We start from the raw sequence: 14,633 nt of genomic DNA, 5'->3' as shown, positions 1-14,633 counted from the left end.
AGAGAAAAAAGTCTTCTAAGTTAAACCTATTGTCTCATACATACATTATGTAGGTTAAGTCAAGGCTAAATGAGTAATCTTTCAGTGATATATTGTAAACTGAGCTGTGTTTATGCTGATTTAATATTCAGTGTTTTTAACAGGATCTCAGGTTGTTGGTGGTGATGCAGATAGGTGTCGAAAGATCTGTGTACATACGATTCGAGAGTCTCTCTGCTACAGTAACGTATTAATCTGCCAGCTCGGGAAATCTGTTTGTGCTGAGGCTGTCTGACATTTTGGCTGGCTGCCACAAATCAACCTATGATTTATTTGTCTGGATGCAGTAAGTTCTTCCAGATGGATGTTTCCCAAAACAATCTGCAGAACCATATTGGTGTCTCTCGATTTTCTCTTCAGTGTGTCATGCTGGTCGATTTGTAAATCCCGGGTGTGTGTGTGTTGCTATAATTTGTGGTTGAAAGCTGAATCAAGGAAGAGAGAAAAGGGAGATGGAGGGAGAGTAAGATAAGGTGAACAGCTCTCAGGTCACATCCATCACACACCAAAGGGGGGAGTCAGATTCCTCTGGACAGGCAGGGAGCGAGCAAGCTCAGGACAAAGGAAAAAGAGAAAGAACAAGGATTCAACCAGGCGATTATAACTGACGGATCTTAACAGTTTCACTATAGACAGATAGGTGAAGGGTGATGCTGGTATTACCCATTCAACCCTGAAGAGTTAACCCCCCTGTCTCTCCCTGTTGCATTATGTGGGAGTCCACCTGTCTAAACCATTAACCCAGCCTACACTGGGATATGATGCTCTGTCGGAGCACCGAAGGCCAATATGCAGGCAGTGGAAGATGAGTCAGACAAAAAAAGGGAGAGAAAGAAACGACCCATCTGTAATGGCCCTGAGCTCGTGCCAGATGTTGTGGGACTGGAAGATGTGTTGTGCAGTGCAGCCCTTTAGGCTAAGTCTGTGTTTATCTGGGAGTACCGTCCCGGGTACGGAGGACAATCTACTACAGCTCGGGGACACAAATATACGTGTGTTTATCTCTGTATGTACATGTGCGTGCGGGTAAAAGGTGAGTCATCGCTGCCTGTGAACTTGCAAAGCAGAAATAAGGGGATAATAATGGCAGGATAGTGAGTGCGGGTTTGTTAGTGGTGGGACTTAATGGATAGAGGGAAACGTGAATGTGCCAGTAATGGAGAGGAGAAAATGGGTAGCTTAAGGAAGAAGAGGGCCATTTGTTCTTTTCCATCATGTTCCTGAGAAGAATAGGCAAGTCTTAAGAGAGGAGAAAAATGGACGGAGATTAGAGAAATGTTTAGTGGAGGCAGACAAAGAGGAGAGAGCTGGGAGCGAGGGAAGAGGAAGGAGCTGAAGGTGGAGAGGGGATAGACAGCCTCTCGTCTGTGAAGGAAGAAGCCCACAGTGCATTAGCAATTCTGCGTAAACACACACACACACACCCACACACACACACACACACACACACACACACACACACACACGTTTGATGAGTCACTAGCAAAGGAAAATAAGATGAATGAATGGGGCTGAATGCAGTGTGTGTTACTCTGAGAGGTTTTGGCTCTGTAGTTTTTCACCACTACATCAGAATGTTTAAGTTCTCAGATCAAACTTCTGAGTGTTCTCTTGTCTGTGCACCCGTGTAGATGTCCAACAATGACGTGTGTGTGTGTGTGTGCGTGTGTGTGTGTGCGTGTGTGTGCTCATATTTAAGCGTATTAGAAATAGCAGCAGTACAAATGAGATCTTACATCAACACCCTGTGGGGGGTCTGAGCCAAGAGAAGTAGCGCCTGCAGCTCTCCACTGTTATCGCTAAGACACCAGGCCGAACAATGGAGCAGCGTGCTCTCTCACACACACATACACACACACACACAAATGCAAAGATAACACAAAAACAATAGAGCTGCCTTTTATCTTAAAGGACAATACCACTGATTTTTCATGTTTTAGTCCATTACCTGCTAATTGCAAATATGTAACAGTACTGCCAACCACTTTCCAAAGCGTACTGTAGGATTTTGATTGATTTCTTACCCTCATGCAGAAATGGACTCTCTTGAGATAGATAATCCATCATAGTGAACAAGTTACATCATGCAGTTAATCATTTTGTTAAATAGTTTTGCAGTTAATAGGCCAAAACTTGAAAAACCACTGATATGGTTCTTTAACACCTAATGTTAGATCTAATGATGGTTCTTTTGTCCACAGGCCCTCGGAGCGCTCGGGAGAGGATGTGGACATTATTCTGACCAGACTGAGAGAGGTCAAAGCCTTCCATAGGTTCCCACCTCCGCTCTTGCTCCAGATCTGTGCCTGTGCCTTCTATGAATGCTTGGAGAAAGGCATCACGTGTATGTACATGTACACACACAAACGTAACAGTTGTGGTTTTGTATACTACATTAGATGCTTCTGATGCTGTCGGGCTCAGAATAGCTCTCTATACTAAAGCATAGTAAAGCATCATCATACAGTATTTGTTATTATTATGACAGTCGCGCTGCAGAAGAGGGAAATGTTTTTTTTTCATCAGCACTCTCCACTGTTTAATGTATTTTACTGTCCGCAGTGTTTCGACAGGGAGACATAGGCACCAGCTGGTATGCTGTCCTGTCTGGCTCTCTGGATGTCAAAGTGTCAGAAACTGCCAACCACAAGGTGAGATCAGGTTCAAATTCATGTAATCGAGTTCAAGTCAGTTTGGAGCTTCATACATAATAACTTGCTGAGTTTCACTTGTGCTGCCGTGTGTGTCTTTTCTCTGTTTCCTGTAAATCATTTGAATCATGAATGAATGAATGAATAATGAATTGAATCTTGAATCACGGACACTACGGGGTGCGCTCTGTAATTGGCTTCCTATTTTTGTGTGCCATTTTCCAATTCCCTTGTGGACTATTTTTATCATAACCTTCTCTGTCGAGATCCAGGCTGCGCTACAAGTGCTCCTCATGTTAGAGAGCTGGTCCTGCATGACTCTCTTCAATGCTGACATTGTTCTAGTACATTAGCTCATGTCTCCCTGCTTAAATATGCCAGAGCAAAGCTGCCACAGCACAGAAAACAAGTCCACTGAGAACTGTGTGTTCTGCTGCTTGTTATAGCCTTTTTTTATGCCACAGTGTGGAAATAGGGTTATACTGTACATATAGAGGAAGAATGACATGTGGGAGAAGGGAGAGAGAGAGAGGATTTGTTCCCAGTTAGGGACGGAGATAAGAAGGCCCTCTCTTGTGAAACGCCCTTTTTATGTATGTAGCCCTAAAGTGCCATTGGTGGCCTAGTTTCTGTGGCTCTATTTGATATGTCAGTTTAGACTGCTGAAAAGGTTTCCATAACATGCAGAATATTTGTCCAAATAGTGGACAGTGCGGTTATATGCGTGTGTTTGCTTGCCTCTAGTCTGTCCAATTATATTCAGCACCCAGAGATATTTTCCTTACAGGAGACTCCGTTTACCAGTCCCTCATATTAGAATTTATTTATATTAATCTGTTAGCTCTTCACTTCTGTCCATTTTTCTAAAGCAAACCCTTGGATATATCTTTTTGCTACAGCTGTGTAGTGTCTAGGGCTGCAACGATTAGTCGATTTGACCGAAAATGAATAGTTTGATAATCAATTAATCATTTTTGTCAGTTTTTAAAGAAAACAATCCAAACATTGTCTTGTTTAAGCTTCTAAAATGTGAATATTTCCTGCTTTTTCTCAACATTGTAGTAAATTGTATATTTTGGGTTTTGGTCAGACAAAGCAAGACATTTTATGACATCGCCTTGGGCTCTAGAAATTGTGATGGGCATTTTAACAGTATTCTGATGTTATATAGACCAAACGATTAATCAGTTAATCAGAAATATGTGCAGAATAATTGATTATGAAAATAATCGTTAGTTGCAGCCCTAGTAGTGTCACAGTTGAGAGATTCACTGTTTAGCCACAAGCAGAACCAGTATAACCATTACCAGTATGGACCATTACTCCTGTGTGATAAGGCTTATTTAATCCTTGAATTGAAACTTATTGGCTCCCACACATTTATTCTCTAACAAGCAGTCGTTTAAACAAATATGTTGTGTTTGTGTGCAGGATGCAGTCACTATCTGTACACTGGGGATTGGGACAGCGTTTGGGGAGTGCATCCTGGACAACACACCACGCCATGCTACCATTGTCAGCAGAGAGACAAGCGAGCTGCTCCGCATCGAACAGAGGGAATTCAAGAGCCTCTGGGAGGTGAGAGACAAAGAGAGGGTTTTAAAAAAAACTGTATGAGCCACTGTACTGTGTGTAGCTGTGAGCATGAGCTGGAACTTCCTGATTCAGCATGAACTCGGTAGCGTACCTAAAGGTTTCCGGCTTGGAAAAAATGTCCCTATTGAGACTGCAATTTTCAGACAGGCTTCCATTGTAATCGTGCCTTTTACCACAAGAGGGCTGTCCACCGTAACACTGCTCTTTCAGTTCCACATATTAGGTACGCACCTCAGGTGACACTCAACAATAAGCAGAGAGAGAGAGAGAGAGAGAGAGAGAGAGAGAGAGAGAGAGAGAGAGAGAGAGAGAGAGAGAGAGAGAGAGAGAGAGAGAGAGAGAGAGAGAGAGAGAGAGAGAGAGAGAGAGAGAGAGAGAGAGAGAGAGAGAGAGTGTGTGTGAAGTGTGTATGTATAGTACATGCCTGTGTGTGCTTGTGTGTAGTACTGGGTGTCTATTGTTTCCAGAGCTTGCTGTGGCTTAGGGCAGCATTTACAGTACATGGGATAATGCAACCAACCAATGCACCAAGATTATATATTGTATGTCTTCTGTTTAGCACAGGCAGTATGGTGGGATTCTGAAAGTGATAAGTGCAGAGGTCCCTTGGCTACTTTATTATTGTCTGACTCAGCTGCACATTGCATCAAAATATTAGTCCATGCACCACCATGAATAAAACAGCTGTATGCTTAGGTTTCCCTCTGGGCTCAGGTACATATGGATTTCTATCAACACTTTGTGATTGTGTTGGAATGGTAAAGAAGAGGTTAGATAGTGTCCTATGGCGATCTGATTAATTGACATTAAAAAATGTCATTAAGCTGGTATAGTTCCATCTTAGTTGAAAATGTAGTTCTCTGCCTTTTTTCACAGCAGATATTTTGACTGTAGTAAAGGCACATGTGTAATTAATAACATTAATGGCTTCTTGTTACTTTCCATTCCAGTAAATAACTACTTTACTTGTGCTTTTCCTGCTATGATGAAGTCAAAATGACCTATTCAGATAAAGAATGAAAATAAAACATAAATATCTGTAGATTTTGAATTTGCAATGATCTATATTCATGAATATATGACAAGAGTTTTCTGTCTCAGAAGAAAAGTCAAAAGCTCTGTGGGGTTATTTTTCAAAGAAATCAGAACACTTTTTTATTGAAAGAAGATGCTGCAGCAAATCATCTCTCCTTTATGCTTAAACATCAAAAGGTCATACACTGGGGGCATTACAGTAAGTACGAGTGTTGATATTTCTGGCTTATATTGGTATATTGCTGATATAACTTCCATCAATAAAAGACATCACTGTGTGCCACACTTAAGAGGGGGAAAAGCCATTAATACTGTAGTATTGAATGACTTAGATGACTCGTGTTCAGAATATAAAAACTCACAGTCAGCAGATATATCAGCTATTGCAAACAGATACTGTATCATACAAACTAGAAGAATCAGCACTCAGTAACATGGCTTTGGCCTGGACACTGGCATGTTCTGTGAGAGTTGGCATTGTAGTAGTGGCCTCTCTGTGGGCCTCCTTGTTGAGGTTACCCTCTCCATTCACTAGGTCCCTCTCAGAGAAAACGTCCTGGCAGAGCAGTGGATTGGTCTGCTGTAGCTTCACAACTGTCTGCCCTGTTGCTTGGTCAGGCTCTAATCTCTTATTTTGCAGCGTCAAATCCAAAAGGTCCTGTTGTCTTTGAGATTCTAAATGAGTTTTTTTTTTCACATACATTATTGCTTTCATGTGATTGTTATAGAACATATTATTTCTAATTGTAGGGAAACAGTTTTTTTGCTTGTACTTGTTCACATTGAGGTCAGAGGTGTGTCTTGCTCAAGGTCGCTTCACCACGCCATTTTGATTTCAAATGCAGTTGGATGGACTTACAGGGGAGCTCCTGTTTTACAACACTGATTTTACACATCAAAGTCTGTTTACAGGTTTTGGTGGGGGACTACTACACATGTGAGTTGTATAAAGCCTTTTGTGGCTCCAGAGTGAGCTGCGTGGAGTCTGACAAATATCCTCAAGTGATGTCACTTGAGTCAGTGTTGGTCCGGGCTGAAGACTACAAGTTTGAAAAAATCTGGGGGTGTGGAGTTGGAAAGACGTGAGCCTGCTCCTCATCTCTGCTTGAGGCTAGCGGCTCGTGGCTACATTAGCTGCTACTAGCATAACACACCCAAATCTCTGACCAAACTGTTGGCATTGCATTGTGGGTAATGTAGGCACCAGGTTTTGACAAGGAGGAAGGAATGCATGGAATGAAAAAGATGATATCTCTGGTTCTGCTGCATCGATTTTGATCCGTTTTTAAACAAAAACTGTCCATTGTAAGTCCAACAACTTCTAAGTGCAGGCTTTATTTCTTACTAGCTAATGTAAAACATTTTTCTCTCAGTGATGAAGTTAAGTATATGAAGCTTTAATTACTGCCCTCATGAGACAGATATCCGCCCAGATTTTAAATATTAATTGAGTCACGCAGCATTTTGCATATAGTAAAGGTTTTGGTTCTGAAAATGTGGGTTTCTTTTGGCTGATCTTGTCCATGGGTTATACATGGGTAAAAAAATTAAAAAGCTCATTGTTAAATGATGGTGTCATAAAATATGAAGGAAAACAGTTTTTTATTCGGAATCAAAAATTAATATGACTGATAAACACTCCATGTGTAAAAGATATTTCTAAAATAAATGCTGTTTTGACGGCTTTTATGCTCCTGGTGTCAGTATGAAACACATTTATCTATTCATTGTTGCGATTTATGAAATAAATAATAATCATTATTTTATGATTTTATAGGTCATTATTATTATTATTATTATTATTATTATTATTATTATTATTATTATTGTTATAAATTGGGCTTACTGACATGTGATATCTCCATTTTACGACACAGGAACATATAAAAGTGAGATAAGACAATAATTGGTTATTAAAGCATGTGTGCTATCATTATCGGGCTTGTAGTGTGTTTGTTTGTCAACTAAGTGCACTCAGTCTCCCTCTCTGCTGTCTATTTTAGGACAGTAGACATAAAGCAGAAAACATCGCCCGAGGTTGTCTTCTTTTGAATCTTATTCAGCTCATAGTAAAAGGATCTTTGTGTTTTTTGTGTGTGTGTGTGTGTGTGTGTGTGTTTGTGTGTGTGTGACACTAATTTGTGTGCATGTGCTTGTGTGTGGTGAGGACTAGAAAGCTACAGGATGAATGCAGACATGTGTTTGATGAAAGGATGAAAGAAAAAAAGCGCTGCTCCATAATTCTAACACCAAGTGAAAGTGAGATGAATAAACACGGGGTACATGTAAAACGGCTTGTTGTTTCTGACAGATATGTGTAAACATGCAGTTTATCACACAGTGGATGGTTGGTTGGCCTGGACTATGACCGGCTGGTATTATAAGTCTCTTTTTCTATCCTTATTTACTCCTCCTGTCCCTTTGACCTGCTCTACTTTTCTCTTGCCCACTTCCTCTGTTGGCCGTGTTGTGTCTTTTGCCAGCCTCCTTCCTTTCCTCCCTCTCCATCCTCTCCATCCTCACCCTCACTACTCCTTTTCTTTCCCTCCTCTGCTTCCTTTCTCTGTCTCTCCCTCCCGCTCTCTCCACCTCCACTAGAGTAGCTTGGTCATACAGAAACTCAGATCACCGTGGTAACCTGTGAGAGAAAGTGGTTTGGTTCTTGGCTTGATCACAGCGAGAGAGGGAGGGCGAGAGACTGAGAGACACTGGGGCGACTGTGTATGCGTGAGAGAGAGAGAGAGAGAGAGAGAGAAAGAAAAGAGGGGAGCAGCTTGTTTTGAGCAGGATGCTCTCCGGTGGCTTGTGTGTGAGTTGTAAAGGAGCAGAGGGCAGCTCTCTGGGGTTTCAGTCCCTCCAGCATTAGGCAGCTGAGTGTGTTACCTCAGGTGAGTCTTGACTCCTCGACTGTAACACTGTGTATTCTGTGGCGTGCATGTGGGCTAGATGGTGTTTCACTGTAGTTTCCTTGTATTGACTTTTGTTGTCTTTTCATAAAATGAAATTGAAACTTCCAGAAATTGTTTTGCAATGTTAGTCCTGGTTGTGTATGTGTGTGTGTACAAGAAAGACATCGGCAGGGGGTTGTTTGTGTCTTTAGGTCAAACAGATGCTCTCTCTGTAAGTGTGTGTGTGTGTTCCTGGCAGTCCTAAGAAGGCATAGGTTGCTTGGTTATGACCTTGCAGAAGAGCAATGGCATATTCAGGCTCAAAATTACCCACTGTGTGTATTTCAGTGTCTCTGCTATAGAAATACAAACACAGTGTATTGTTCTTAACAGCTGTAAGAACAACATCTGTACACATTTAGCACCTTTGGCTGCTGTCATTAACCCTAGTTTGAATGCTGCTCTGCACGCGCGTGTGTGTGTGTGTGTGTGTTATATAATCTTAGTTGTTCTGCATGTAAATGATCTTGGTTGTACAAAGGGCTTTGTTTTGAGAGGCACTTGCAGTGTGAGTGTTTGAAAGTAACACTGTGTGTGTGTTAGAGAGAGGCAGAAAGAAATGTAGAGGGTTTTGATGTTTAATAGATGATGATATCTTATAAATGATGCATCATAATAATAGAGGTGTAAATGTTTTCAAGATTTACATCAGTTCTGATGTGTGCGTGTCTGTTTGGTTTTGTAGAAGTATCGTCAGAGCTTGGCTGGACTGTTGGCCCCTCCTTATGGAGCTATGGAGAGTGGATCCAACAATGACCGTGAGTAGAGACACACACACACACACACACGCTAGATTGAAAGAAACGCTGTAAATGTTGCTAATATGGTTAATTACTCGACCTAAGTGTGTTTAGTTGTACATAAAACAATAAAAATAGTAATGTAACATTGTGAAACAGAAGTCAGAAAATGAATAGGTTGTATTTGGATAAACCTTAGGCACCATAATGTAAGTATAATGTAGTATAATAAGTATTATAACTTGAAAAAGAAGAATGAGCACATTTTTTTCTTTTTATTAAGAGTATGTTGCATATCTGTCATTCTAAAGTACTCCTGCTTCCTTTTCAAGATATACGTTTCCCACCTTATGTTTACATTGTGTGCAGTACAGCATGCCTCCCTGCATGTTTTAGTGTTTAGCATCTAAGCTACACAATAAATATATATAATAGGTTTTGATTTTGATGTTTTGGGAATGAAAAGTATCTGCATCCTGTGAAAATCTACAATTCGACCAGCTTGACAACTGTTTTTCCTCCTCAGGACTCACAGAGAAAGACAACATGAACTCAGACTCTGCAAACAAAGCTCACAACAAGGTAAATACTCACTCCAGCTCACTGCTTGGAACCTATAGGTCTGTCTTGGATTTGTATAGGAAGTAAAGCATGGCAACTTGATCCTTTTAAATAAAACTCTGCCAACACGTTTCAGAGAGCTGTGTGCTTCCTCACGGCAGACAAAGCATGAATGAACCAAACTCACAACCAATATACTGTGGCCCAGGCAGTCTCAGTTTGTCTTGGACTCCTCTACGCCTCACGACTTGTGCCAGAATATTTGAGTGGACACGGCATGGAGGGTTGAGCCAAAATGTATATATTAGTCTCATATGTTTGATAGAGCTGGCCAGTAGATGAGTGATTTTAATGTTTGGAAAAAATGCTGTAGTTATTATTTGAAATCAAAAGCCACTTCATTCTTTACAAAAAAGAAAAACACCATTCTGTATGTTGTAAACAGCGTAGAGAGCACATAGTAAACCGGACCACAGCGTCATAAAATTGTGCACTGCTGCATACTTTCATGATTGTGAATGAACCAGAATGCCAGAATGGATTTTGGAGGTGTGTGTGTGTGTGTGTGTGTGTGTGTGTCTCTTCGTTCTGAGAAGAGAGAAGTGTGGACTCACAGCTGTGATCCTCTGTAGTTATGCTAATGCTAGCTAATGCATGCACATAGAAGAAAGATCCCATCTGCCCAATTAGCATGCCTCGCTTTGTTGTTTTCAACAGCAGCTGTGTGTGTCTGTGTGTCTGTGTGTGTGTGTGTGTGTGTGTGTGTGTGTGTGTATACACATCTGCATCTCTGTTTCTAAGGTGCAGGTGTGCTCTGTATAGGATGTGTTTGCGAGTATGTGTGTTTTGATACAGTTTTACTGGTAAAGTGCTGTATTGTGTATGTATACTGTATGTTACTAGCATTAACCTCAGTTTGCGATGCACACACTCACATACATCCCCTACAGTGTGACATTCACAATCTCCCACTGTTTTACAAAATAATGTATTGATTTGAATTGCCCATCAGAATGAGCTGTTTAACCTGGTAATATTAGCTTACCTTTAGGGTCGACTGATAATGTGGCATTTCAATTTTCTGTTCTTCAAAATGTGGTCTCAGATTGTTATTTCTCTCGTGTATAAACGTTCCAGCCTGGATTTAGCACAAGTATTGACTCTTAGATTGCAGTTCACAATCAGTTCACCAAACTACCCTGCTGTTCGTGTGTGTGTGTTCTGTAGATACCTTCAGAGAAGCTGCAGAGAGCGGGGAAGGTTCTCCGCAACGCCATCCTGTCCAGAGCCCCACACATGATTCGAGACAGGAAGTACCACCTCAAGACATACAGGTAAGCGTATGTGTGTTTACACAGAGTTATGCATGCAACAGCTCTAGGAAAAAGTCTGTGGATTTTATTGGTATGTGTGTTATTACAGACAATGCTGTGTAGGCACAGAGCTGGTGGATTGGTTGGTGCTGCAGAGTGCCTGTGTTCTCACACGGTCCCATGCTGTTGGGATGTGGCAGGCACTACTAGAAGAAGGGGTGCTCAACCATGGTAACTAAAACTTTGGCTTTCTCATTATAGTGTATGCTGATCAGTTTCATTCTATGCACTGCACAGATGTCATAACATACAATATTCAGTTCCCCAAAAAAGAAGGAAAAAAAACAGGGGAGATCCTTGTTTTACTGTATGTATTAAATTGAAATGCATAAATTAGGATTAAGTGTGTTTGTTTGTTTATTGGGATCCTCATTAGTTGTTCTACCTGGGGTCCATATTCAAATAAAATACATATAGTCAACAGTGTTCACATTTACACTTCATTCAGTAAACAATAAAGTTACAACATTAACATCCAACAATAAAAGGGCTATTCAGAGTGTGAGTTTCAGTTCTGTACTGAGTGGAAGTAAGTTTTAGACTAAAGCTAAGTCACTGTTTGACTCTGAGTTGGAGTGGTGGTTTTACTAAATCTGAACATCAATCATAGTGAAAGTGTCAGTATGAATACCAGCGTTGAAATTAATTAGAAGTTTTGAAGCAGGAGCATAAAATATTGATTGAGTCGCAATCTCAAATTCATACACTTCAAAGAAGAAGTCTGAAATGATGTTCTGAGATAAGAAAACAACTGTGCGTGCTGAAAATCACCAGTCACGCAATGTGTGTGCATTTTTAAATGTGTACACTTGTGTCTTTTGACCATCATGTGTGCTTGTCTGCTCTTCAGTGGACCAGGAGCTGGGTTTCCAGGACAAGTACCTGTTCTACCGTTTTCTTGACGATGAGGAGGAGGACACGCCGTTGCCTAGTGAGGAGGAGAAGAGGGAGAGTGAGGAAGAGCTGCCAGAGACCATCCTCTTCCTCGCTCAGATCGGCCCTGACGCGCTGCTGCGTATGATCCTCAGGAAATCGTCAGTAACAATCGATAATATTGCAATACAAATCACTATATATACTGTATTATCAGAATCAGAAATACTTTATTGATCCCAGAGGAGAAACTCTTTTGTTACAGCAGCTCACTATCACGTCAGTGCACACAGGAATAGAAGTACTAAGCAAAAAATACAATACACTATAATACAGGTCAGAAAATAAATTAAGTACCAAGTGGGTATAAGTATAAAATTATTATATATTTTTTTTAATTTCAAGTAAATCAAGAAAGCTTATTAAACCATTTCCCCTTCCTGCCACTTTACTGCAATATTGTTTTCATATTTCAATTATGCTGGTGAGTTGGCATACTGAATGAAATGTAATCCAAAACCAACATTTGTAATATATATAGTACCACCATGTGAAATAATACGAACAAATCATCTGTAGTGACTACTTTCAAAACAGCAACATTATTTTAGAATTAGGATGTGTCATTACTCATTTTACTGCAGCGTAATAAGAGGTAAAATGCGTGCATGAAATCTTCATGGTGAGTTCATTCTGACAAATCTCTGTGTGTGTCTGCAGGCCTGGTCAGAGGACAGGGGATGACCTAGAGATCATCTATGATGAGCTGCTTCACATCAAGGCCTTAGCTCACCTCTCCAACACTGTGAGTCAGTCGGTCCACTTTTCTTTTAAAGGGACAGTACATGTCTCCAAGAAGGCCGTTAATTCGTCAGAACCAGTTGCTCTGTCAGTCTTTTTGTTTTTAAGACCAGAGGGAGACGTTGGAGTCACTGTCAGCATTTATCTTACCAGTGTAATAGGACACAGTTTTACACCAATCTGCCCTGTGTTGGCAAGCATTCACCATGCGGAGGAGTCCTTAAGTCTGTAACGGCTCCAGAAGTGTTTCTGCATATATTCCTAGACTCAGTATTATGTGTATTAGATGCAATCACATTATTCTAGTAATGAAAAGTCACATGAAGCACATTCCAGGAGATGAAAGTGGTTCACAAACAATGGGATTATATCAAGTTTTGCATTTAACTGGTTTTTAATTCCTATTTCCCTCCATTATCCTTTTGATCACAGTGCTTATAAATTTACTTTCAGCAAACTAAAAGTCTCATAAAGAAAATCTCTCCATGTGCTGTCATGATGGATTGTAAGAACTCCCAAGTCACTTTAAATAATCCTTAAAAACCCTGATCGGTGCATTTAGCTATTCTCTCTCATGTTTCTGTAGTGCAGCTAAATCCAATATGACTTGAGCAGTGTACTCTGGTTTTCAGGTGAAGAGGGAACTGGCGAGTGTTGTGATCTTCGAGTCGCATGCAAAAGCTGGAACTGTGTGTGAGTTTTCACCTTGTTCTATAATGCATTTTTGTTGGTGTACGTAGTGTATAGCAGGGGTCACTGTGCCCCCCCCCCAGACAAAATTGAGACAACTGCGCCCCCCAACACCCCGATTGACAACCCGGTTTCTGAATCTAAAAATATGTGCATCATGTCTGTGTGTTCGATTTGAGTTGCAAATTCCCCCCCCCTTCAGCTTCCCTGTGCCCCCCTGGGGAGGCGCGCTTCGCAATTTTAAGACCTTCGATGTACTGAATGTGTGTGTTAGTCATGTATGTGGGGGTAATATGTGTTTGTCCTCTTTATTTTCCAGTATTCAACCAAGGAGAGGAGGGCACATCATGGTACATCATCCAGAAGGGCTCTGTCAATGTGGTTATCTACGGCAAGGTGTGCATGTGTGTGTGTGTGCGCTTGAATGCATTCATCCACCTACATGCTTTTGTCTCTTTGTTTGACACATGAGCATTGTTATAGTTTTCTGTATGTAATGGATTAAAAAGTGTATCTGATCATGTCTGTATGGAGCAGAGCTGCCCTGTAGGGCTGGGAAACACCAGCAGTGGAGTTTGGCAAACTCTGCTCAGCTCACTGTGAGTCATCGCTATGATTAAAAGGCTTAAGGGATTGTACGCATACACAATTTCACACTACACAGTGCTTTACAACCACTGTACAGGCAGATGTACTCTACATGATCATGTGCGTGCATGCATGCACATTGATCACACACACACACACACACACACACACACACACACACACACACACACACACACATACAGATGACTCACCCCAGTCCTGAGTGCTCGGGCTCTTTTCTCTTTTTTCTGATTTAAGATGACTAGTAAACTGTGTTTGTGTCTGAGCTTGTTTATGTGTGCATTCATGCATACATGTGTGTGTCTCTTAGGGTGTGGTGTGTACACTCCACGAGGGCGATGACTTTGGGAAGTTGGCCCTGGTTACAGATTCACCTCGTGCGGCCTCCATCGTCCTGAGAGAGGACAACTGCCACTTCCTTCGTGTGGACAAGGAAGACTTCAACAGGATACTCAGGGTAGGCAGACAAGCCTTTGATGGGACCCTCTGATGGGATTGTGTAGTCACACGAGCACCAACTTACTACCTTTGGTCCAAACTGTTACAAATACTGTTATTAGCAATGTATGTTCACAAAGTAAATCACTGCTGAGTCAACATTCTTCAACCTAAGTTAAAGAACACTATCTGAATTCATTCATTTGGGCTTTCTGAAACATCATACTGCACTGGATGCCAGGTGATGCTGCCTGACTATGATGTTTGTCTCCCTCCTCT

The 14,633-nt window shown here is 41.2% G+C and overlaps 1 protein-coding gene across 4 annotated transcripts in view; it reads left to right on the top strand.

Moving 5' to 3' along the window:
* The window catches only part of LOC122886329 (rap guanine nucleotide exchange factor 4-like), a 28,090-nt gene that overhangs the window by 7,265 nt on the left and 6,192 nt on the right, over positions 1-14,633 (top strand). For 3 of the 4 annotated variants that reach the window (XM_044218351.1, XM_044218350.1, XM_044218353.1), the window contains exons 5-16: positions 2,241-2,383; positions 2,602-2,690; positions 4,122-4,268; positions 8,955-9,027; positions 9,536-9,591; positions 10,798-10,904; positions 10,993-11,114; positions 11,794-11,977; positions 12,537-12,621; positions 13,250-13,310; positions 13,627-13,703; positions 14,227-14,373. In XM_044218351.1, coding sequence (XP_044074286.1) covers positions 2,241-2,383; positions 2,602-2,690; positions 4,122-4,268; positions 8,955-9,027; positions 9,536-9,591; positions 10,798-10,904; positions 10,993-11,114; positions 11,794-11,977; positions 12,537-12,621; positions 13,250-13,310; positions 13,627-13,703; positions 14,227-14,373 — 1,291 coding nt within the window. Of the gene's footprint in view, positions 1-2,240; positions 2,384-2,601; positions 2,691-4,121; positions 4,269-8,058; positions 8,210-8,954; positions 9,028-9,535; positions 9,592-10,797; positions 10,905-10,992; positions 11,115-11,793; positions 11,978-12,536; positions 12,622-13,249; positions 13,311-13,626; positions 13,704-14,226; positions 14,374-14,633 lie in introns of those variants that run through there. The other variant, XM_044218352.1, reaches the window with a different exon arrangement.

The sequence above is a fragment of the Siniperca chuatsi genome, linkage group LG13 (assembly GCF_020085105.1).
Source record: "Siniperca chuatsi isolate FFG_IHB_CAS linkage group LG13, ASM2008510v1, whole genome shotgun sequence".
Lineage (NCBI taxonomy): Eukaryota > Metazoa > Chordata > Actinopteri > Centrarchiformes > Sinipercidae > Siniperca > Siniperca chuatsi.
This window is presented reverse-complemented; position numbering and strand designations above follow the sequence as displayed.